This window comes from Trematosphaeria pertusa, assembly GCF_010094035.1.
Source record: "Trematosphaeria pertusa strain CBS 122368 unplaced genomic scaffold BU26scaffold_8, whole genome shotgun sequence".
Taxonomy (NCBI): domain Eukaryota; kingdom Fungi; phylum Ascomycota; class Dothideomycetes; order Pleosporales; family Trematosphaeriaceae; genus Trematosphaeria; species Trematosphaeria pertusa.
In genome coordinates this window covers 1,705,204-1,727,465 of record NW_022987219.1, presented here as the reverse complement: position 1 = coordinate 1,727,465, position 22,262 = coordinate 1,705,204, and the positions used below count along the sequence as shown (strand labels likewise).

General features: G+C 54.3%; 9 protein-coding genes across 9 annotated transcripts; 3 read left to right on the top strand and 6 right to left on the bottom strand.

The window, feature by feature from the left end:
• Window positions 1-134: 134 nt before the first annotated feature.
• BU26DRAFT_427899 (uncharacterized protein) lies at window positions 135-1,591 on the bottom strand (the record flags this gene model as incomplete). Its single annotated transcript, XM_033823761.1, is given in 4 exon segments — window positions 135-854; window positions 902-1,126; window positions 1,252-1,338; window positions 1,358-1,591. The coding sequence occupies 4 exon segments, from the start codon at window positions 1,589-1,591 to the stop codon at window positions 135-137; spliced, it is 1,266 nt and encodes a 421-aa protein (XP_033683469.1).
• A 1,050-nt stretch (window positions 1,592-2,641) lies between these two features.
• On the top strand, window positions 2,642-4,683 carry BU26DRAFT_334985 (GABA permease-like protein). The gene is made up of 6 exons (XM_033822236.1): window positions 2,642-2,938; window positions 2,994-3,184; window positions 3,235-3,311; window positions 3,357-3,734; window positions 3,784-4,242; window positions 4,304-4,683. Exons 1-6 carry the CDS (start codon window positions 2,747-2,749, stop codon window positions 4,639-4,641), a joined length of 1,635 nt encoding a protein of 544 aa, XP_033683468.1. The 5' UTR covers window positions 2,642-2,746; the 3' UTR covers window positions 4,642-4,683.
• A 946-nt stretch (window positions 4,684-5,629) lies between these two features.
• BU26DRAFT_486127 (HET-domain-containing protein) lies at window positions 5,630-6,812 on the top strand (the record flags this gene model as incomplete). Its single annotated transcript, XM_033825907.1, is given in 3 exon segments — window positions 5,630-5,709; window positions 5,770-6,675; window positions 6,687-6,812. Coding segments are annotated over 3 exon segments (1,047 nt in total), but the record flags the coding sequence as incomplete, so codon positions are not given.
• A 1,481-nt stretch (window positions 6,813-8,293) lies between these two features.
• Window positions 8,294-8,654, bottom strand: BU26DRAFT_565856 (uncharacterized protein; the record flags this gene model as incomplete). The annotated part of the gene is made up of 2 exons (XM_033833442.1): window positions 8,294-8,376; window positions 8,444-8,654. The coding sequence occupies 2 exons, from the start codon at window positions 8,652-8,654 to the stop codon at window positions 8,294-8,296; spliced, it is 294 nt and encodes a 97-aa protein (XP_033683466.1).
• A 969-nt stretch (window positions 8,655-9,623) lies between these two features.
• Window positions 9,624-10,011, bottom strand: BU26DRAFT_565855 (uncharacterized protein; the record flags this gene model as incomplete). Its single annotated transcript, XM_033833441.1, has 2 exons — window positions 9,624-9,700; window positions 9,789-10,011. The coding sequence occupies 2 exons, from the start codon at window positions 10,009-10,011 to the stop codon at window positions 9,624-9,626; spliced, it is 300 nt and encodes a 99-aa protein (XP_033683465.1).
• An 855-nt stretch (window positions 10,012-10,866) lies between these two features.
• BU26DRAFT_334904 (uncharacterized protein) lies at window positions 10,867-11,662 on the bottom strand. The gene is made up of 2 exons (XM_033822234.1): window positions 11,094-11,662; window positions 10,867-11,035 (listed from the first exon to the last, which is right to left on the bottom strand). The coding sequence occupies exons 1-2, from the start codon at window positions 11,461-11,463 to the stop codon at window positions 10,956-10,958; spliced, it is 450 nt and encodes a 149-aa protein (XP_033683464.1). The 5' UTR covers window positions 11,464-11,662; the 3' UTR covers window positions 10,867-10,955.
• Window positions 11,663-12,205: 543 nt separating this feature from the next.
• BU26DRAFT_520134 (uncharacterized protein) lies at window positions 12,206-14,325 on the bottom strand. Its single transcript, XM_033829232.1, has 3 exons — window positions 13,252-14,325; window positions 13,058-13,195; window positions 12,206-13,004 (listed from the first exon to the last, which is right to left on the bottom strand). Exons 1-3 carry the CDS (start codon window positions 13,891-13,893, stop codon window positions 12,264-12,266), a joined length of 1,521 nt encoding a protein of 506 aa, XP_033683463.1. The 5' UTR covers window positions 13,894-14,325; the 3' UTR covers window positions 12,206-12,263.
• A 520-nt stretch (window positions 14,326-14,845) lies between these two features.
• Window positions 14,846-16,886, bottom strand: BU26DRAFT_520133 (P-loop containing nucleoside triphosphate hydrolase protein). The gene has a single exon (XM_033829231.1). The coding sequence runs from the start codon at window positions 16,855-16,857 to the stop codon at window positions 14,950-14,952; it is 1,908 nt and encodes a 635-aa protein (XP_033683462.1). The 5' UTR covers window positions 16,858-16,886; the 3' UTR covers window positions 14,846-14,949.
• Window positions 16,887-17,004: 118 nt separating this feature from the next.
• On the top strand, window positions 17,005-22,004 carry BU26DRAFT_334425 (DUF1709-domain-containing protein). The gene is made up of 6 exons (XM_033822232.1): window positions 17,005-17,297; window positions 17,367-17,498; window positions 17,555-19,897; window positions 20,036-20,435; window positions 20,491-21,215; window positions 21,270-22,004. Exons 1-6 carry the CDS (start codon window positions 17,280-17,282, stop codon window positions 21,936-21,938), a joined length of 4,287 nt encoding a protein of 1,428 aa, XP_033683461.1. The 5' UTR covers window positions 17,005-17,279; the 3' UTR covers window positions 21,939-22,004.
• The last annotated feature ends 258 nt before the right edge of the window (window positions 22,005-22,262 follow it).

Sequence of the window (22,262 nt, the reverse complement as noted above, 5' to 3'; positions counted from 1 at the left end):
GAGAATGCCAAAACTACAGTCGGAGTTGAGGCATTCCGAAAACCCAAATCGCAAAAAGCCGCTCTATCCAGTGTTTTCCGTGCCCAAGATCATCATGATATGTCTTTCGGTGGCCGATAGACATTTTCGATAGCTTACATCCTGCCAACATTGCTGGCCCGATCCGTCTCCACCTTCAACTCAGTCTTCTTCTTGATGATCCATTGTGTGCTTTCTTGGCTCATCCTGCTCACGGTTTCCTCTTCGTCTCCCGCGCTCGGTGCCCTATGCCCTCCTGTGACTGCTGTGTTCTGCTTGAACACGTCGGAGTCAGGCCGTAGAGTAAGGGTGGTGTTTTGCGAGGAGCTCTGGGGTGTCGAGGAAGGGCTATTCCGATTGCCGCTCGAGGATATGTTGACCTGATGTGCTTTTAGAGGCTGCATCTGGTAGCTCATGGCGTGTGGGTGGTTTCGCGATTTGGTCTGTGAGTCCCCCAGCGAGGAGCTGGGGACGCTCGGATGGTGCGAGTAGGAGGAGCGGCGGTAGGACGTGCTGAAGGATTTGCTGAATGGGCGGAGGAAGGGGCCAAGCCCGGTTATTGTGGTCGACATAATGGCATAGCCAATGTGCCACTGTGTTGCCACCACGTATTTTGCGCCCTCCAGCGTGCGGTCGTCGGCAACGAGTGTCGTGTGCACATAGTGTAGGCGGAAGGCGGCTGCGATTATGACGGGGAGGCGGGCGGAGAATGCGGCGACCACCATGGCTTTGCTCTTCATCTTCATGTTGAGCTGGGCCACGAGGTAGACGGAGATGAGGAAGATGATCGCTTCGGTGACGATGTCGATTGCGCCAACGGCCTGCCATCGCGGCCACTGCGGCTGTCAGCCTGAGCATTGGGAGGGGATTTGGCGTGACATACTACATTTGAACACTTCCCAGGCCCATCACTCCAGAACTCGGAGGGCTGGCACGGCACTGCGATCAGGATGATGGCTGCGACGGCCCATACGAACGACGCTGCTACGGTCCCCCATGACGCAAAGACGTGGCCTCTCTCGGGTGAAAGACGGAGGTATAGAAACAGCATTGCGCATTTTGAGAGCAGAAGCGTGATGATGTAGAGGAGCTGCGATCCGAAGTCGAACTGCGTGCCGTTGTCAGGCTTCCAACTTTCCAAACACCTTGCGGGAAGGGGTCCAAGCTCCACGATCCGCGGCGGTGTTACGCTCTACGGCAGGAGTTCGACACTAGAGGGCGATCCCGACGTACCTTGCCGATCTGATTCAGATCGGCCTGAGACAAACTTTCCAGCGTCTTCCCGAGTCCCTCGTTCACCACGTGGAATGTCAATCCAGACTGGACTGTGTCCAAAAACTGTGCACGCTGTCAGCAACAACGAACGGCGCAGTGGCACCCAGGCGCTTCCTACCGTCGCAGCAGCGAGAAAGTAGTCGTCGGACCTCCACTCTCTCGTCCTAACCCGCAGGTATATTCGAATCAACAGACAGGTCCACACGAAAGACAGCGTTGTTGCCGTTATCACCACGATCAGGCCCCGCTGGTCGTCTTCTGCGATAACGTACGGCGGAGGGATCACCTCCGGCGCCATCCCCACGGGTGTATGGCGGTTTTCAAGCAACAGGACAAGTGAGAATTCCCATCAAAAGGGCACAAAGTTCAGTGACGGTCGCTTCTTCATTTTTAGGTCGTACGGTTCCTGACCTCAGCTTCGGTTCCTGCCTCGTCTCCCGCGTGCTGCAAGTGGTGGCTTCGCTTCTTAGTATCTCTATCTCAGGAGGCACAGCGTCGCTGACGCAGAATGCCCTTTCCAATCGGATGCCGCTCGAGCGGCTGGCCTTGGACTCGAGAGCATGACTGGTGATTGGATAGCGGCTCAATGCGCAGCGCCATATGTTAGCAAGTGGCCCCGAGTTTGCTTTTGGATACAGTATCAACGTGCCGCTTCCGTGTCGGGCCTTTCCCGGTGGCTTCTTGGATGCCTCGAACATTTCTTCTACATCCTTAGGGACTTAATGGCTGCCTTGGCACGCTTCTTGAAGCCTTCCCGGGGTTAGGACGTCCCAGGACACGATACACGAAACCACCATCGCTAGTACATCTCTCCACCATCGGCCGGTCGATTTGCTAGCGATTGGAGGACCACTCTGTCGGGACATGCAATATCGTCCCGCCTATTCCAGACGGTCGTGATACGAGCTCGAGCATGTGTGTATCTCGCCATGCCGAATTAACGGTGCTTGGAACCTCGGCGCTTTTCTTTTTGGCTTGCCTTTCCGGAGCGGTATTCCTGTTTGCGATAGGAGAGAAAAACTACGAGAACGAGCAGGCGAGGATCCCTCCACTCATTCGTCAGATAGATGGAGCACGGCACGGCGCGCCTTGCCCCACTCCCCGAACTATTGGTCTCGACTCAAATCAACCGCGCGCGGCGTCAGCAATTTGTTCCGCGTCAACACGTTGCCGTTTGTCCACCATTCCCACAGGCGATTCCTACAGGGTCCACGCTGGCGAGCCCTCCGGCATCAGGCCTTAGGGATCCCGGTACGTTTTGTGCCACCTCGCTTCACGAATCGGCAGAACACGAGCTTCGCCGGCATGCATCCTTGGCCCCTTCCCAGCTATCTTTTTCTCTGTCTGGACGACACCTTGTTGTCTCCTACTTCTAACACGCTTCCGACGCCTGCTTAACCAGTCCTTCGGTGCCCTCTGCACGTGGTTGTTGGTTCCTTGCATTTCGTTTGGCATGTCTTCGTATCAGAACATGGAGGCTGGAGGCGTGGAGAAGGGTCCGCATACAGAGCTGCAGACAGCTCTTCCGCGACCGCAGAGCTACGACGACGAAGATGCGGGTGATACCTATCATGATTCTATCAAAGGACATACGAAGAATGATCAACTGAACATGTCGCGCATGGGCAAGGTCCAGGAGCTACGAGTATGTCTATCACATACGCGCCTTCCATCTCAAGTACTGACGGATACGCGTGCAGAGAAACTATCGGCCGTTGTCTGCTCTAGCCTTTACGGTCATTATCCAAGGCACATGGGAGGTTCTAATGACTGCGACTTACCAAGGTCTCGTCGATGGAGGTCCTGCAGGTCTCATCTGGTCATACATCTGGACCTTCTTTGGATTCTTCTTCGTCATGGCCTCGTTGGCTGAGATGGCTTCGATGGCACCGTAAGGAACTCTTAACCCAATCTCCATCTAGTCTCTAATAAATGGACCAGTACCGCGGGTGGGCAGTACCACTGGGTTTCCGAATTCTCGCCTCCGAGCATTCAGAAGCCTGTGAGCTATTTCATCGGTATGTCCTCAGCCCAGCTCATATATAACTGCTAATCGGATTCAGGCTGGATGTCCACGCTATCTTGGCAAGCCGGCACCGCCTCGGGCCCCTTCCTCGTAGGGACGCTTATCCAAGCCTGTGCCATCGTCATGTATCCCACCTACGAACCCACAAACTGGCAAGGCACTCTGATGGTCATTGCGGTCACGATCCTTGTCTGGGTCTTGAACATTTGGGGTTCCAAGGCAATGCCGGTATTCCAAAACATCATGCTGATGGTACACGTCTTCGGGTTCTTGGTCATCATCATTGTGCTTTGGGTGCTCTCGCCTAGGGCTACGGCTAAGGTTACATTCACTCAATTCACGAATGGTGGTGGCTGGAACTCTATGGGTCTGGCTTTGATGGTTGGGCAGATTTCAGCGATCTATGCTTGCATCTGTAAGTACAGGTACGGCGCGTATACCGACTGAAGCTTATATGTATGAAGGCTCTGACGCTACCGCCCACATGGCTGAAGAAGTCAAAGACGCGGGCAAGACCGTGCCTCGCGCTATGCTTGGAAGCTACCTTCTCAACGGCGCTCTCGGCCTCGTCTTCCTCGTCTCGTACATGTTCATGATGACAGATGTGGAGACGGCTCTCGAGGATGCCACGGGCTATCCGCACATCTGGGTCTTCAACCAGCTGCGCAACGTATCCCCCGGTGGCGTCGTCGCGCTCAACGTCATTCCTACAGTCCTCATCTTCGCGGGTACGCTAAGCTTCAACCTGTCTACTTCGCGACAGACGTGGGCTTTGGCGCGAGACAAGGGGTTGCCGTTTAGCGGATGGATCGGCAAGGTCGACCCGAAGCTGCATGTTCCGGCCAATGCTGTTACGGTGACTTGCATCATTACCGTCGCGCTGTCGCTCATCAACATCGGATCAGACGTCGCTTTCAACGCAAGTACGTTTAAGATCCCCTCACCTCTCCTCACCGAATCCTCTCTCGCTAACACCTCTCCAAGTTATCTCCCTCAACGTCGTCTCGCTCATGATCACCTACGTATTCAGCATCGGCGCTGTCCTGTACCGGCGCATCTACCACCCCGAGCTGCTCCCGCGCTGCCGCTGGTCGCTCGGCCGCTGGGGCGTACCCATCAACACATTTGGCCTGCTCTATGCTCTGCACGCTTTCTTCTGGAGCTTCTGGCCTAATGCGACGCCGGTGACGAAGGAGGACTTTAACTGGGCGGTTGTTATGTTTGTGGGCGTAGGTGTGTTGTGTATGATGGATTATGTGGTCAGGGGGAGGAAGCAGTATAAGGGTCCGGTTGTGTTGGTGGAGGGATGGAAAGGGGAGTAAAGGAGTGGAATGAGTGAGAGGAGATAGGCTGGAGTAGTGTATGTAGTGTTGTTAGAAGTACGGGGGTGGTTTCAAGAAAGGAATCATCCTACTGTACAGACCTCAAACAGCCTAGAGTTAAGACTCACCATAAGCAAATCTGCTTGAAAGAAAGATGCTTCCAACGCTATAATTATACCTATCTTGATTTTGTAAGGAAAATTAAGTAGAGGGCAACCTTGAAACTTTCGCAACACGTGATATAGTCTTGGCACAACTTCGAAATTTGCTTAGGATTCCAAGGGTACGTTTCCACCCCCAACCGTCCCATCCCACCTGGAGCTAACGGACGTGCCCCATGATCCAAGCAACAAATCTGCAGCATCATACAACTATCCCGACCCCTGCAAAGAATACCATTGAAAATGTCGGAGGAGGGTCCCGCCGCACGGCCACACCGACTGAGACGAGCTGGAGCCGCCGCTTCGCCAGCTCACAATCCGATTTCGGTCCAAGAATTAATTTACTTGACCTCCCTCCGTTCACTGACGGCTGGGGCGAATGGACGCTCGCCGTCAGCCTTGCCATGAGCGAGGATGAGGCTGAGCGCCAAGACGTGTGAAGGCGGGGCGTGTTCTTCAGCCTGCCCGGGTGCCAGTTTATTTCTGCCTTCTACCTTCAACGTTCACCTATCCATCTCCGACGCCTGCGGATACCTTAATCATGCCGCCGCATACCTGTGAACATTGCCGAAAAGTCGTTCTTCGAGTCCCTCCTCTTCATGCGGGAGGTCGCAGGAAGGTCACAACCACTGAGTGCGACCTGGAAGAGATAGAAAGGGCAGTCAACGATAGGTGTGTTCTCTTCGTCGCTATGGTGAGCGCCTTCACGCTAGATTGGCCTCCATTGGAGAGACTAGAGCCTAAGCCATTGATAATACAAACTTGGCTGCATGATACTCAATACCTCGGAGACCGCGTATATCTAGGGCTGGGGGGGGGAGGGGGGCGCAAGAAGACGTTCACTGCAGACCCTTATGGGCGGACGTGATGTATCAGCTCCTTTTTCCAGAGGATGGCCAAGGAAATGGTATAGGTCAACTTTCTTACGAGTCTGGCTTCTGTATCCTATACTCACCGGTATGCCTAGGGAGTAAGGTCTTTGGGCCATCGCCCACGCGTCCGATCAATGCGCATCCGAATACCCCTGCAACTCATCGCCTCGCTCGCTCATGGATCGACAAGTGTCGCCTGTCACAAGCACGGAATCAGGATGGTAACAGGTTTTCGTCCCACTCGTCTTATTCAGATACGCAAATACCCCAATGGCTACAACATCCGCCTTACGAAGTCATCAGCTCTTAGCGATGAAGAGACCCCTTATACGGCACTGAGTTATTGTTGGGGCGGCGATCAGCCACATAAGTTGACCTCAGAGACACTCACCCACGGGGTAAAGCAGTTTGACGACATGCCGCAGACGATTCGAGATGCGATTATCTTGACAGCTGAGCTCGGATTTCAATACCTCTTCGTGGATTCTCTATGTATCGTGCAAGACGACGACATAGAGAAGCGCCGTGAGATCGCACAAATGCCTCTGATCTACAGTAATGCTGTGGTTACCATCGCTGCTTCGACTGCCAGCTCTGTCTTTGACGGTTTTCTGAACGATCGAGATGTGGAAGACGTAATCATCAACATGTCTTTCGAAGATCTGGATGGTGAAAAACATGCAATTGCGTGCGCTACCGAACGTTTCTCGATTATGCCTCTGGACCTTCGTGGTTGGGCTCTCCAAGAGCATCTCCTCGCATCCCGTATCCTACAATTCCGTCCCCGGCAGCTGCGCTTTCTATGTCCAACCAGCTGCGAGAGCCCTTCCGCAAGCTATACCGATGGCTACGTACCAGGTTCACGTGTCGAGGAAGTTCTACATTTTCCACAGAGCTTCAGCGACCTTGAAGACTTCGAGAGGTACTGGCACAAGGTTGTGAGGTTGTATTCATCGCGCGACCTCACCGTACCCACGGACAGGATCCTCGCAATCTCCGGCGTAGCGCGCAGACTTACGCCGCGGGTCATTGGGTATCTATACTTCCTCGAGATTTGCTTTGGTACGTGAGCGGATCACACGCACCAGCAACTAAGCGGAGGCCCTCATGGTCATGGACAAACGTCTCCGCTCCCATACTATATAAGAGACTCATGTCGAAAAGTCAACTTCCACAGGAGGAGTATACTTTAAGGTGGAAGACCCACGGCGTAAAGTCCACACTAGTGGACGATCGGGCTCCGTTCGGTGCAGTGCGAGAGGCCGTGCTGAGGCTAGAAGCCCCAATTCAACGCCTTTATCCATGCGAGCTAGAGATATCCGCACCCTGGGGCACAGAATGGCGCCTACGCACCGGTCAGGCTTCTTCCAATGGGGCGGACCTTGGGGAACACATTTGTCTCAAATCTGACATATCGGAACTTCAAATCCCAAAAGAAGTCCCTATCTACTTGGCGGTGGGCTACAGGGCACCAGGGGACATGTTTGCGGGCCTTGTCGTCAGAGAGTTGGAAGAATGTAGCGAGTCGGGTGTGACAAGGCACGAAAGGATTGGGATGTTTTACGCCAGAACGTGGTTATTTAAAGACGATGATCACACTCGGATGGACGCATGGTTCAACGGATCCGAGAAACGCATAATAGAAATTGTGTAGGGCCAAGAAACGAGGAGGAGAAAACGTACGATGTCCTCGCATAGCGGCTTCCGCGGCGCGGGTCTTGAATCGTACCTGGAGCCTTATGAAAACGAAGACAGCAACCGAATCCTCACCCGACCAGAATTAACACGAAGTCCTAAACCTCTCAGCTAGTGCTCTTCGCTTCAAAGCATTTGAGTTTTCACTTCAGAGTATGCCAGCTTTCCGTTGCAATCGGCAGAAAGCTCAGGTTTTCATTCCATCCCATCCCATCCCAAACCCACCCCACTCAACGAGCGAAAAGACATGCAGACGTTGGCAAGCCGTCTATCCCACTGCAAAAAGAGAGCGGGATCGGCGACACAAGAACTGGGAAACCCGTCTGTCCGGTGCACCTGCCTGGACGTGCGAAGCTTCTTGAGCGATCGAAGGCATTAGAGCTGCGTTGGTAGTTCTGGAAAATGAGGAGCCGGCTCGCGTCCGCTTCTCCGCCCGTCCACCGATGGCTCAGTAAATTCCGGACTTGTGTTCGTTATTTAGAGAGAAAAGACATCATGGATGCGTAGAAGTGGCATCCTTCCTTATGCACGTAGAGGGGCTTCAGTTTCCGTACTGGGTATTGTATGCGGGTGGAGGATGAGTGGGTACGGAAGAAGGGGATGCAAGATCCAAAGTCAGATTAGCTTGACGAGACATATTCAAGAGAGGAACGTTATACTGTGGAAGGGCAGACGTAGAGGTGAAAGGCAATCATTTTCTTTTGATCTCCGCTAAGGAAACAAAAGGCCTAATGGAACACGCTTTCACTCTAAACCGAAACTACCTATCTATACTAATCCACGCCTAACAGAAACACCCTCGCCAATCCCCAAACGAATGTCCAGATGGGATATCCTGAATACAACACCGGCCCAAAAAAAAAACGCCTAACCCACAACCCCACACAATCCTAGACCAACATTATCCATCCACCCCACCACTACCTAATCCAGAAACTTAGCTGGCGTTCCATCAATCGAAATCTCCTCCCTAATCTCCGCCTCATAGTCCTGAATCGCCTTGAGCACTACCGCGAAAAACTCATATCAGCACAAACACGCACCTCGCGTTACTATCGCCCTAAAAATACTCACAGCCCTTGGTAACCCAATACCGGTCCTCGCAATTCGGACCTCCATCGCTGGCCTTCTGCGCCGCAAATTTGTCGTTGTTGTCGTTCCCTGGACCGTACACGGAATATTCCGGTCCCAGGGTATGCTGGAGAACCCATGCCTTCTGCGCGACGCTGAGGCTGTTGCTGTAGCCTGTTCCCCTGGGGTACTTGATTACGTAGTATTGGCCCATTGTGATGTTTTGCGGGGAAGGGAACGTGGAGGCTGGTTGTTGAATGGGAAATTTGCTGGGTTAACGCTGGTGTTGACGACCGATGGCTTGAGGCTGGCTGTGAGGTTGACTTGGTTGGATAGGTGGGTTGCTGTCCTCGATGTACTGTGTGACTAGTTCGCTCGCAGGATACGGAGAGGTGTGCTGATTGCCGGATCTAGCTGCAAAGATGTGGCATTGTATAGTGTGAGAAAAGCTGCTCTTGTGGATGTGTTGGTGAAGAATAGAGAAGGGCTTTGAAGAAGAAGTTTATATATACCCCTGATATCTTGACTCCCCTGTCTGCAATGACTACACGAAGCGTGGCGAATGTGCGAATTGTTAAGGTGTCTATGAGTCCCCTCTAGGGATTTGGGAGGTTTTTCATCACTTCGCGTGGTTTTCCTTCATCTGCCCTGCAGGAAATATTGTAGATACTTGCATAGCTTCGCAGAAAGCTAGGTCAATTCAATGATTTCAAGCCAAGCCAAGCCTCTAGGGGTTTGAGGCATTATAAACGGTGAGTAGTAGAGGTAGACTCAGCAAGGTTGACGTTGTAGAGTAAAATGCTCGAGGCAAAGGTCCTTAAGAAGCACGCACTCCAAGGTTTGGATGCGAATGGGATTGAAAATTGCGTTAAGGGAGGTTGAGCATGCTCGAAGTTAGACGAGAAACCCAACCCTGATGCGTATCCGCGGCCTGCTTCGCAGTAACTGTACGCTCACGGGTAGCAAATCAGCGCGCGGGACGTTGCGGGTGCTGTAGCTTGCTTATCAGTCGAGCAGGACAATACGGGTGATAGCAGTATAAATATAACCTTAAAAAAAGCCATCTAAGAGCAAACTCGCCAACCCCTAAACGAATGTAAAAGTGGGCAGGGTATCGCAACCAAAACACATCTACCAGAGGAAAAAAAAACCCGTCCGTCGAGAAATCCCCCCACCCATTCCACTACTTCAAATCGTCCTCCGTCATGTCGGTAAGATAGATTTCACTCTTAGCCTCATACTCCGCGATAGCCTTGTGTACTGCGCAATCGTTCATCAGCACCCTATCCCCACAGCCTTCCAGCAGGAAAACCGCAAAGCGGCAAACTAACAAGCGCAGTGAACTTACAGCCCTTAGTTACCCAACCCTCAGTAACACTCTCGTCGAGTCCGCCGTCCGCTTTCTTATGCTCCTCGACCTTTCCGCTGCTCTTATCACCGATCCGGGCAGTCCAATCCGGTTCGCCGGACCTTTCCAGCGACTTGGCTTTTAGAGCCTCCTCCACGATGTTCGTGTAGCCGGTTTGGCCGCTGCCAGAGTAGGAGTAGGAGACGATGTAGTACGATGCCATGTCGGAAGCTTTCGAGGGGCTTAGCGTAGGTGTCGATAGTGCTGCGGTTGTGGGTGGATAGTATGATGGCGCTTCGTCGATATGTGAAAGATGGTCTCGGTGCCCGTCGTGCCGTGGGTTTTGTCAGTACGTTGAGAGGCTCTGCTGGATTGCGGTAGAAGTAGTAGCGTCGTGGAAGGAAGAGCTTGGTGGAGGGGAGGGAATTTATCCCCCCAATCGCTTGACTCCTCCATCCGCAGTTGCGCTCGAGGCGTGACAGAAGCGTAGGATGACACAGCCTCTATAAGTATCCGCCGGGGTTTCGACACATAATAAATGGCGAGCGGTACTTAGGAGAAAGACTTAGCAAGGCTGGGATTTCGCTAGAGTAAAATGGTCAAGGCGAAGCTAAGGTCCTTGAGAAGCGTGTACTCCAAGTTTTAGATGTGAATAAGGATTGGAAAGTGCTTTGAGAGAGAGCTTGAGCATGCTCACGGCGTAAAAAGTCGTGGAATCACCCTGGTGCGTGTTCTAAGCCTCTGCTTCAAAGTGACTGTTCGTGGACGATGACTCCTTGCGCGGGAAGCTCCGGGTGTTGGGTAGGCCAGTGCAAATGATGAGTACGCTCTCTGAGTCCGAATGACGCAGACGTAGTTAGTAATGCACGAGCCACGGAGAGGTCTTGGAAAATGCGTGCCGTTGAGCGCTCGACCACCGAGATGTGAGTATTTTCCTGCAAACGCGGTCATTGTGGCGGAAGAGTGGGATGACTCTTCTGTAATATTCATATTATTACCATCTCAGGGCAACATTCTGTCATGCAGAAGTGTCGGAAAGCCTGAAAGCGGAAAAGCTTGAAAGATGAAGCCGTGCCTCGCTCGATTCGCAACACGGCTCGGAACTCGGCACCCATGACGAAGGTATAGCTGCTGCGTAACTTCGACATCCTCCTCTTCATCGATATATTAATCCGGCAGCCCAACGCCCTTCGTCGATATCTGGATCTCTCCATACTTCTTCTCGTACTCCCAAATCGCCCTGGACACTACGCGCATCCTATTTAGCGCCACCTTTCCCACCCTAAATCCAATCGAAGAACTCACCCCCGTTGGTCACCCATCCTCCCGAAAGCTGCGTAGCGCCACCGTCGCTCGCCTTGTTCTGCGCGTACGCGGTATGGTTGGTCGTGCTGCCTTTCTGGACGTTCCATGATTGTAGGCTGAGGACGTGGCAGAGCTCGTAGGCTTTCTTGGCCGTGGTTTCACAGGTGGTGAAGCCGCGTTGGAGGGTCCCGTGAGAGGTAGGATAGTAGATGAGGTAGTAAGTGCCCGTCATTTTTGTTGCGATAGCGACGGCGGTTACTACGAGGGCAATTGGGGAGATGCGCGAAGACGACGCGTTATCTAATGATTTTTTTGTCGAGTGCTTGGTGAAGCGGTTTTTTGTTATTGCCTGACGTTCGGCTTGTGGCATCGGCGAGCTCGTGGTGAAGTCCGCTCGTACATGGGGTCGAGCAGAGAAAGTTTTGCTGTGTTTTCCTGTAGGGTAGCTCTACTCGACCTTTGCCTTGATTTAGTACGTCAGGTTCAATGAGGCTCCAGATGGACGCCGACGTGCAGAGGATCAGGAGAGCACTAGAGTAAGACATTTTGCTTTTGCGGCGCCATTTCTGCGTGGGAGAAACCAAAACGACAATGTGTAACGGTATCCCTAAATGACGTGTTCTGTGCGCCTATAGGTCGCGAAAAGGATTGAATGGAAGGGAAGAGGTGACCGGAAATAGAAAGCTATCATGTGACGCAAGGAAGCTGGTGAGCTAGCTGAGGTCTTGGCTTGCACTTGCTTTTTTTCAGGGTCTCGAGCCATGGCGTGATGCGTTATACAAGACCCAATGGCTATGTGACGGTGACCCCGAAGATCCTCGGCGACGTAGAGGCTGACGGTGCATTTTGGAGGTGGGAGGGTGCGAGAAAAATTTCTTGGCGTTTGATAGTGGTTCTAGAAAGTGTGAGGACGGGAATGATGGCTTCGTGATAGTTCCTAGTCCCGGTACGAACGGCCCGGTGGACATGAGTGACACTCCAGGTCTAGAACCCGTAATTGGAAAGCATGATCTCTCACTGGTAGCTGAGAGAAACCTGGGGTAATCCGTTGGCTTGGCCAACGCACAGGTAATCCTAAGCAGACCAGTGTCAACATGGTGCTATCAATGTGAGTCGAGAACTTCAGATCGTTGCTAGCAATGGCAATTCTGTGGATCGAGCCTACCGCATTCAAATATACCGATCGCTGTTTTGTACAAGTTTTTGGACCCCCTTCAGTGGCTCCATCGGAATAGGCGTGCTGTACAGCCCTGGCACCCTCGAATTATGATATACCTTCTCACACCATTTGACTTCTTTCTCCGCCTTCTTGACCTCGTAGTATTTCCTCGCCGCAACAAGCGGCGTCATGCTTCCAAATCGAGCGGTATATCCCGTGTTTGGGCGAGTGTTATAGGGTACGCTCCTACAGATGCAATCTGCATACCCTCCAATCTCGCGATCCCACATGAATAGTTGTTTTGGCTCGAGCTGGCGGAATTGCCGGAGAAGCTTGAAGGTGTTGGACTGCAGAATGAGCATGCTCATCCAGTATATCAAGTAGCAAATGCCAGCGCCGAATGCGTGGAAGTCGAAAACGGGATCGAAGGTTCGGTCGTTACAGATATCGAGAAAGCCTTCCATGAAGCCCACGTCGACTTTATGGTATCGGGGACCGCTCCGTTCGAGGTCGGCGAACCATGCTTTCGCTCGGCCGGCTAGCTGCTGCGAATCGTCGATGAGTTTCTCGATATCTGCTGCCGGTGATCCAGCTGCTGCAAGCTTGTCAGTTCGCTCGAGAAGACGAGGTATGCAGATGCAGATGTCTAGCAAGGCCACGTAAGGGTCGACTCTCGCGGCCCTTGTCGTCACGGTAAGCCACTCGGGCGAGTCGAGCATGGAAGCCTTGCGCACATGGTAGCCAATGCTCAACTAGATTTTCGGGTCAAAAAATTTGGACGCTTAGCATGTGGTAAGGCACATACCGAGTTGTATCGTATGGCATGGAATATCTGCATGCTCAGCCTGCTGTTGAACGAAGACGGGCCACGCTCCTTTAGGAGATGGAGCAGTCCTTGCACATGGTAGAAGAATCCATGTCCTTGCGTAACTCCTACGAAGACCTAACGTCGCGCAATAAGCAACCGAAAGCGCCCGCGTCTTCATGAGGAAACCATACCTCATACAATGTAAGGAGATATGTTGCTAGAAGCGTTTCGTCTGCCAGCGCCTGAGTTGGCGATTTGATAGTTTTCATCATCTGCATGAGTGCAGTGCCATAGAGAGATCTCGACCTATGGATGAGAGGGTAGTTTCGATTGGCGACCGCAAGCTGCGCAGCAGACAAGGCATCAACTGCTGCGAGAAGAACCTGGCTGGTTGCTGGAAGGCTAGGTAGGGCAAGGATTACCGCTGATGGAGGCGGCAACGTTTGACCGTCCCATGTTGGCAAATAAAGCGCGAGAAAGGTTCCTAGATGCTGAACGCGTTCGACGGCTATCGGGCTGACCTGCTTAGGCACGAGAGCCTCGACAGGCCTAAGCTCTGAAGGCTGAAGCTGAACCACGGCTCCCGCCCGGCTTTCCGTCGGGCTCGAGCTATCCGGGCCCTGGTTTGCGTATCGATACCGGTTTTCGTCCTCTCTGATGATGGCAGGCCTCTCGGTCTTCTCATTAAATTCGTGGAGAATGAATGATTGCGCTGGCCGATAGCCGGGGCATTTTGTGCCGCGCCGAAGGCAGGTATTGCACTCCGGCTTTGCCTCGTCGCAGCGGACCTTGCGTTTGCGGCATTCGAAGCAGCCTGGTGAACGCTTCGGCATCGGAAAACGGAGCCGGGCAAAGCTCCTAAGAAATCAAATAAAAAGGAGACTTCTCCAGCACGCGGAGGTAGCGGAAAGCAATGGAAGACACGCTGAAAGCGGAGAACGATGTGGAGATATCATCTGTTTGAGCTCCGGACGGCATGATACTCCGGAACGATGAGGAGAGCGCCGAAAATAGTCTCGCGGGGACGGTGACGCTAGCAGTGACAGCCGCCAAGGAACGCCTCGTATTGCAACGGTGACCAATTGGAAAAGACGATAAATGCAAAGGCCCCATCTCCAGCAGTATCGGGCGATGCATATTGCGCTTTCCAGGTTTTTGGAAGGTCGATAGGGGAGAAAAGTTGCTTGAGGATGTCCGAGGAGCAGCATATGCTGGCTAGGCGGCTGCCGAACGCTGGAGAGATCGAGGAGACTACACTCTAGAAGGAAAAGAGAGGATTGAAATGATGAATAGAGGCAGACTCGCAATTGAGGATGTGCTATTGATGAAATGTGAGGATTGTGGTACCTAGCTGACTAGCGTGCGCACGTGATCGGAGAGAAGGCAGGAGCCAGGACCCAGCAAGACTGAGGCAGATCTCTTCGAGAGCGTCACAACAAGGTTAAAGGATAGCATCATGCTCAGTACACAAGTGCAGCCGGCCACATCTTATATCTTTGTTCCAATTGCCCAGCGCAACGTGGGCTCGCCCGTTCGAGAACCTAGCGCGAATACGAGTGCTGTTTTCGGAATGTTCTGCGAATCCTCCTGCGCCAAGGATAAATACACCACTCAACGCCGTGGGACGGAGCGCATCATCCTCCCGCTATGTTACGGGCATCGCGGCAAGGGCTATGGATAGGCGGTGACTGGAGATCAGCAATGCAGAGCTCATGCTGACTGCGTTTCTCCCAACAACGCGAAAGGTGGCAGCGAAGCACGGTGTAGAAACAGTAAAAATATCGTCTTTGAGGTAGTATCGTTGCCCAACGCCATGCAATGCGGTCGATGCAATGTGAGTCTTTGCTCGGATATTATACACGTAGCTTTACAAAATACATAAAGTGGACCTAAATCAAGGCCTCGCCCCTGAACATGGCTTCCCTAACTTCCTTTACGACATCGGCTCTGTCGCCAGGACCAACAAGCACGATACCTCTGCCTCTTCTGCCCATACGCCCTGTTCTACCCAGTCGGTGGATGAAATCGATAGTGGTATGTGGTACATCGTAGAGAATAACATGCCGGACCGCCACGGTATCGATACCTCTCGAGCCAAGATCTGTAGTGACGATGACTTTCGTGTTGGGGAGTTGCCGTTTGCTGGCATCAGCCTTGGAAACTTCCTTCTCTTCGCCCTCTTTGCCGTCTTTGACTTTTTCATTTCCGGTGAATGAACCAAGTATCTTCGCTTGACGAGACGGGTCGGTGTCTCGATGGAAAGCCACGGCATCGATGCCCTTCTTTACCAGATATTCAGCTACTTCTTCGGTATCCTCTCGTTCGTTCACAAAGACCAAGACGCGTTTCGTTGGTACCGCTTCCTTGCCTTCGGATGGATCGTACTCGGCGGCTGCCTTGCCGATCTGCCAAATGGTATCCGCGCACGCCAACATCTTGTTTCCACGGTACGGGTCCTTGTTTACGTCTACGACTCCAAGCTGAACTCGTCTGGGTATAGCATGTAGATTCGGCGTGACTAGTCGCTGCATGTCCGGATATTTGTCGGCCAGGTGCTTGTCTAGATACCGTGGAATTGTCGCAGAGCATAGCATGAGCTTCTTTAGTGATGGCGTGGCTTTCTCGAGGATCTCGGTGGTGCTAGGTTTGAAGGAGCGGTCGAAGAGCGAATCTGCCTCGTCAATGATGAGGTGAGTAACGCGAGCGAGGATGTTGGGATTGCTCTGCGCAATGCTGGCCAGAAGCGGGGGCGTGCTGATCACAATGTCTACGCCATTTTCATTAAAGAGACGGTTGCGGATGATAGTCGCCGAATTTTTAGCTGAAATGGGCGCGGCGCGGAATTTTACGGCATGGGAGAGGGATTTGGCGACGGCGCCGACTTGGGCGACGAGTTCGGCGGAAGGGACGAGGATGACGGCACGAGGGCGAGCTGGATCGACAGCTTTGTTTAACTTTGGAGTCTCTACCGCGAAGATGTCGTCCCTTCTCTTCTCCTCCATCTGAGCTGCTTCTTCTGCTTCTTTGCGCGCCGATTCCTCCCGTTCAAGCACCTCTTCGCGCTTAATGGCGTCAATGGTAGGGAGAAGGTAGGCTAGGGTTTTTCCGGAGCCGGTTTCCGCAGCGAGGAGGAACGATTCGGGGCCCATGTTCCCCGACGCGCTTTTCGTTCGTCGCTGCTTTTGCAGACCAAGCAGAGCTGGTATTGCAACTGCCTGAGCGGGAGTTGGTTGGCGGTATTCCAGCCCAGGCAGCGCATCCTTGACCGCTTCTTGTACGGTATCCATAAGCGGAAAGCTCTGGAAAGAATCGATTTCTGCTATCTTCCTTTTGATAGCGGATCTCGGCCCATAAGGTATCTCGTGCAACGAGCGCTGCATTTTGAGCGCATGGAACGGCTCCTGGGGAGCGCGCCTCTTCCCATCCGGTCTTCGACCAGAGGATCTGTCTGCCCTGAATTCTCCGTGCCTTGCTTCTCGCTCTCGCATGGGCGGAGCTTTTGTTCTGTTCAAGTGTGAGAAGGGCTCGCGCTGTCTCTTGGGCGGCTTTGCGTCCGGTGAAGGGCGAGGAGGCTGCGCGACGGTATCGGAGAGCACCATTCGAGACGGGCGAGGTCTTTCGTGTCCATGCTGCCCTGGGCGGGGTCGTGAAGGGGTGCCGCCTGCACGGCGGGCGGCTCGTTCGCGCTGTATCTGGGCATAGAAACGGGCCTGCTGGAGCTGGGGCGGCTGTCTAAGAAGGGCGCGCACTTCGCAGCGGGGGCAGGAGCGAGCGAATTGGCGCAGCATGGTATACATGGAATGGAGGAAGAAGAGGATGATCTATGACTTCTTCAGCAATGACGAACCCGCGTTCGCGAAAGCTTTGGCGCCACATCCGCGGCGGCGCTAGGCCAATCACGGCGCGGGTGGCGGTGCGGCTGGCTCTTGTTGCTATGGGCGACGACCCACCCGCCTCGCACCCCGGCCGTGTTGACGCGGATCGATCTCACAGGCGCCATTTGAGCAGCACATCCTCTTCTCCCTCACCTCTGCAACCCATCCAACAGCGCCTGCGCCCGGTTCGACGTTCACTTCCGCCTCCGTATTTAATCAGCGCGCATCCATACCAGCTGCGCGACCTCCTCGACGGAGCCGCGCCATTCTTCGCAAACATTCCTCGCCGACGCAAATAGCCTGCCTGCATCGACAGCTGTTGCCGCTGGCGCTGGCCGAGAACCATGTCGCGCAATGAGGCAGTATGTCCCCCGATCTCCCTCGCCATGAGCGCCTTGGAAGCCCTGCAATGCTGATGTTCGCGCGCCCAGGTGTCGCCGCTGCGCATAAACAAAACACCAACTGCCTCGCCCACCAAGGGCAGCGGCGTGTCGCGCCCGCTCTCCGAGATTGGCTCCACAGAGCGCAGGAGGAACTCTCCGAGCTTCAACCAATCGACCAAGGTATGCCCGCGCTGCATTCCAACCCTAGGTCCTGCGCGGCAGCTAACGTGGCCTAGAAGTTATTCCTAAACAAGGAGTCCTCGCCCTTCGACTCTTCTCCGTTTGCAAACAGTCCGCGTCTGTTTTGGAAGGAGCAGACTACCTCGCCCAAGGGCCGCTTTGGGTCGGAGAACGAGTACGAGCACGAGTCGTCCGTGTCGCTGTCGCCCAAGCGCAACTCCATCGAGAACCTGAAGAAGGCGTCTCGCGTCAAGAACAGCAGCATGTTCGCCCGCGAGCAGAAGAACGAGTACGACCCCACCTCAGTGCAGGCGCCCAATCGACCGCTGGCCGCTGGCCGTCCGTTGAGCACCCAGGTCCAAGGCAATGCGTTTGGTGGGAGCGGTCTGGCCGGGCTGCGTAAGCAGAACGAAGAACACCGTGGCCACCGCCGCGGCGAGAGCCTGAGCAAGATCCCCTTGCTAAGCCCCTCCAAGGGCTCTTCCAACGCACTCTCTGCGCCTTCTTCTCCCGCCAAAGATGCGCCGTCACCAGCCGAGGGCCGCATTTCCCCGAGCAAATCCGCCCTCGTTAGCCATGGGCGCTTCAACTCGACCGAATACAATCCAGACTCTAGCATGTGGTCAGAGGACGACGAAATGAAGCACCAGACCCCGCGCCCTTTGCGCCGCCATGCTAAGAGTGTGACCTTCGACGCTGCTCCCCCAACAATCAATGAGTACGAGATGGTCACGCCTGATCCTTCCTCAATCGCATCCGGCTCGCGGGAGGGTAGCTACGAGTCGGACGAGGAGCTAAGCTTCGACCAGGATGACAGCTTTGATGCGTCTCTGGAGGACACTGATAAGACGCCTGTTGTGCTTCCAGAGGACTGGCGTCACATGAGCCCAGAAGCCGCCAACGCATCGCTCACGGATCCTTACGACGATGTATTTGACGGGCACGAGAGCAGTCCGATGCCGAACGCGCGCCCTAACGGTGTAGCGAAGGCGAACCACTCGCGCCATGGCTCCACTACTTCAGACGGTGAATCGAGGCCTCTTCCTCCTCTGCCGGGCATGCAAGGACATGATGACCGTCGCCGGCGCGATTCTAGCGTTGGTCTTTCAGCTGCTGCCGAGCGTGCGTGCGGCCGTAGATCATTGCCCCAGCCTCCCCAAGCTGCCGGCATTTCCAAGGCTGATCTGCTGAACATGCGCGAAGGTTCCATGTCTTTAGAGGACAGGCTGCGTCTCATGAACTTTGACGAAGAGCGCGACACCAGCACGCCGACGCAGGAAAGTCAGGATAATAAGACTGGCCTCGGTATACAGGTACAGGTGGCAGAAGTCGATGACGCGACTGAGTCCGATCTTACGGTTGACGGACCCAAGGTTCCACGGATCTCTCGCGAGTCTATACTGCGAAAGGTCAAGAGCCGCAACTTCGACGAGTACGACAGCTACAATTACGACGCGGAGTCTAGCCCCGAGCGTAGCTATGGCGAGCTGGCTGATCTTGATCCGGATGTTCCAATTCCCTCTCGCGAGGCTTCTTCCAATTTCGACGAGGACCCCCGTGCGAACGCGCAGGACGAGGCCGACAGCGTGATCGACGCTTACTCGTTTGCTGAGACAACTGAGATGTACACCGAGGTATCGCAGCTAGAAGACCAGGAGCGCGAGTCTTCCGTCATTCGCCATGAGGTGAAAGAAGATGCCCGCGAAGATGACGACGCCAGCCAATACTCGTCTCAGCCCGAGGAGCAGCCTACCTCGCAGAGCACGATTGAAACCTCTGGCCCCCCAACGCCGATAGCATTCTACTCATCGCCAACCGCCGCTGAGAAGGAAGCGCGCCGAAAGGAACTGTTTGCTTCCTTCGACGACAACGAGGTTGACTTGCGGCTCGACCCGCTCAAGTCCTCATTTCAGACAGCAGCCAGCCCTCTTGACACAGCACCCAAGATGGATGCCATGAGGCAGTTCCTGCGACGACCCGAGACACCGGAGGCTGAGGAAGAAGCCGACGCCGAAGAGCCTGGCACTCCAGATTCAGTCATCCGACATCCCGTCGTCATTTCGCCGCCTGAACGTGACTCGCCCGCGATTCCAGAGAGGGAGTCGACTATCAAAGGTGCGGGTGGAAGGTTCAAGGCGCGGCCATCGCTCATTCCCGCTGATGTGGACATGGCCGCCGCTCGCCGACAGGTCAGCGGTGAACATCCCCCGCCTGTTCCAGAGCGTAGCCCTAAGCGCCAATCTCTTAGCCTAGATATCGGTCACGTCGAAGAAGAGGACTCACAAATGGGCCTCTCGAACAAGGAAAATTTGACCCTCGATCTGAACATTGCCGAAGACTCCAACGACCTCAGTTTCGGGCTTGACAGGGAGTTCGATAACATCATTGAAGCCCAGAAGGTAGACAGCCTATTTCCTTTGCCCTCCTTCGCCCAGTTTCCGACATCAAGCGCCGCGCAACAAGATGCCGCGAGTCACATGTCTGGCGAGGGCTTTGTGTATACGTATAGTCCCGCTAACGGATACGTCCGTGAACAGAAGGGATACCTCATGCGACAGAACACCAAAGTAGTCGTCGCTAGCAGCCGTCAGTTCAGCGACGAGAAACCGTCCGCGGATGCGCCAAAAGCTGCCGAGAAGGCTTCCAAGTCCGCTAACAGCAGCCCACGCAAGACAAGCGCAGAACGCAAGCCTGCTTGGACAACTGAACCCTGGAATGGTAAGATGAGGCGACGAAGCATTCGCACCACCTCGGGCGCGCGCCGTGGTGCTGCCGCAGGCCCTGCACCTCCCTTACCAGGTCAGGAATCCGCGGTTGCGGGTGGACTAGATTCTGTCGAGGAGCAAGCTGGTGACGAATTTGAAGATGGGCAAGAGCGTGGCAGGCTGTTTGTCAAGGTCGTAGGTGTGAAAGACCTGGACTTGCCGTTGCCGAAGAGTGAGTTGCCTTCTAGACTGTTCAGCACGATTTGTTTGCTCACATTACGTTACAGCCGAACGCACATGGTTTCAGCTCACCCTTGACAACGGTTTGCACTGTGTAACCACGTCCTGGTTGGAGCTTGGTCACACTGCTCCCATCGGGCAGGAGTTCGAGCTCGTAGTGCTGGATGATCTCGAGTTCCAACTTACCCTGCAGACCAAGCTGGAACCTCCGGCTCAGCCTCCGATCGCTGTAGCTCCAGCAAAGGCTGTCAATCACAAGAAGTCTCATTCGGCCTTCCGAAACCTCCTTTCCTCGCCAAAGAAGCGGAAGGAGCAAGAGCGCAAGCAGCAGGAAGAGGCCGAACGCCTCGCGCTCCAGCAACAGCAAGAAGCTCAGGCAAAGCGCAATCATCAAGCCACGGCATGGAACCTGCTCCATGACCTGGTCGGACCAGACGGCTCATTTGCACGTGCCTACGTATGCTTGAAGAACCACGAAAACCAAGCATATGGTCGTCCGCTCAACGTGGATATTCCGTGTTTCAATGAATGGGCCGTTGACGATACCGGCGCAAGCAGCGTGAAAAGCAAGCGTGGCGGCGTAGTCCGACGTCCACCATACCGAGTGGGCAAGCTCGCACTTCAGCTTCTCTATGTCCCCAAGCCGAAGAATGCAAAGGATGAAGACATGCCCAAGAGCATGAACGCTTGCGTACGCGAGCTTAGGGAGGCTGAGGAAATCAAGGATAAGTCTTGGGAGGGTCATCTAAGTCAACAAGGTGGCGATTGTCCCGTAAGTAAAACCTTCCGCTCCAGAGGTCCGGAGCTATACTAACTGTGTTCGTAGTACTGGCGTCGTCGCTTTTTCCGCCTTACAGGCACGAAGCTCACGGCATACCACGAAGCCACGCGACAGCCTCGCGCAACCATCAATCTTGCCAAAGCAACTAAGCTGATCGACGACAAGTCTTCGCTCCAGCAAGCACCGTCGACTAAGAACGGTGGACGCCGCAAGTCCGCTTTCGCGGAAGAAGAGGAAGGCTACATGTTCGTCGAAGAAGGGTTCCGGATCCGGTTCGCCAACGGCGAGGTCATTGACTTTTATGCCGATAGCGCGGAGCAGAAGAACGGCTGGATGAAGGTGCTCTCCGAGACTGTCGGCAAGGATATCGCTGGCGGCCGCGGCTGGGCAGACATGGTGCTTGAGAAGGAGCGGCGGGAGAAGATTCGCGCTCAGGCTGCTCCTCAGCTAGCGCAGGCGAAGGCACTCAGGGAGTCAGCCCACGCCAATGCGCAGCACCAACAACAGCGTCCCCGCTCACACGAAGGCACCGGCAGCAAGTCAATGCCGTCGAGCCCCGTGAAGCCACGCCACTCACGCACACAATCGCACGCTCCCGCACCACCGCCACCGATCGAGAAAGACCCGCGACATAAGGCAGCCACTGCGCCGCGTCAGCGCGACGCCCAAAGCAAGGCAGCACGAAGAGATCAGGTTCGATCGATGATTTTCTAAGCCTCTCCACTTAACCCATCATTACTTAACTTCATCATCGATACCCGATCTCCGACAGGGGATATTGGACCTTCACTTTGGCTTACGCTTTCTTTGCCTCCTAGATTCCCTTTCTGTCGCTTTCGAATCGACTAGGCTTTGCGGCCAGATTCGCAGCTTGGAGGGATGTGTTGCGTCGCAGGGGTGCTGCGCACTCGTGACGATAGCTGTTGGGGTTCATCTTCATTCTCTTCTCCGGCGTGCGCTTCCTTGTATAAAAAAAAAAATCTGAACTTGACCGACGCGTCGACTCCATCGGCTCTCCTTGTGTTTGGTTGATGGAGA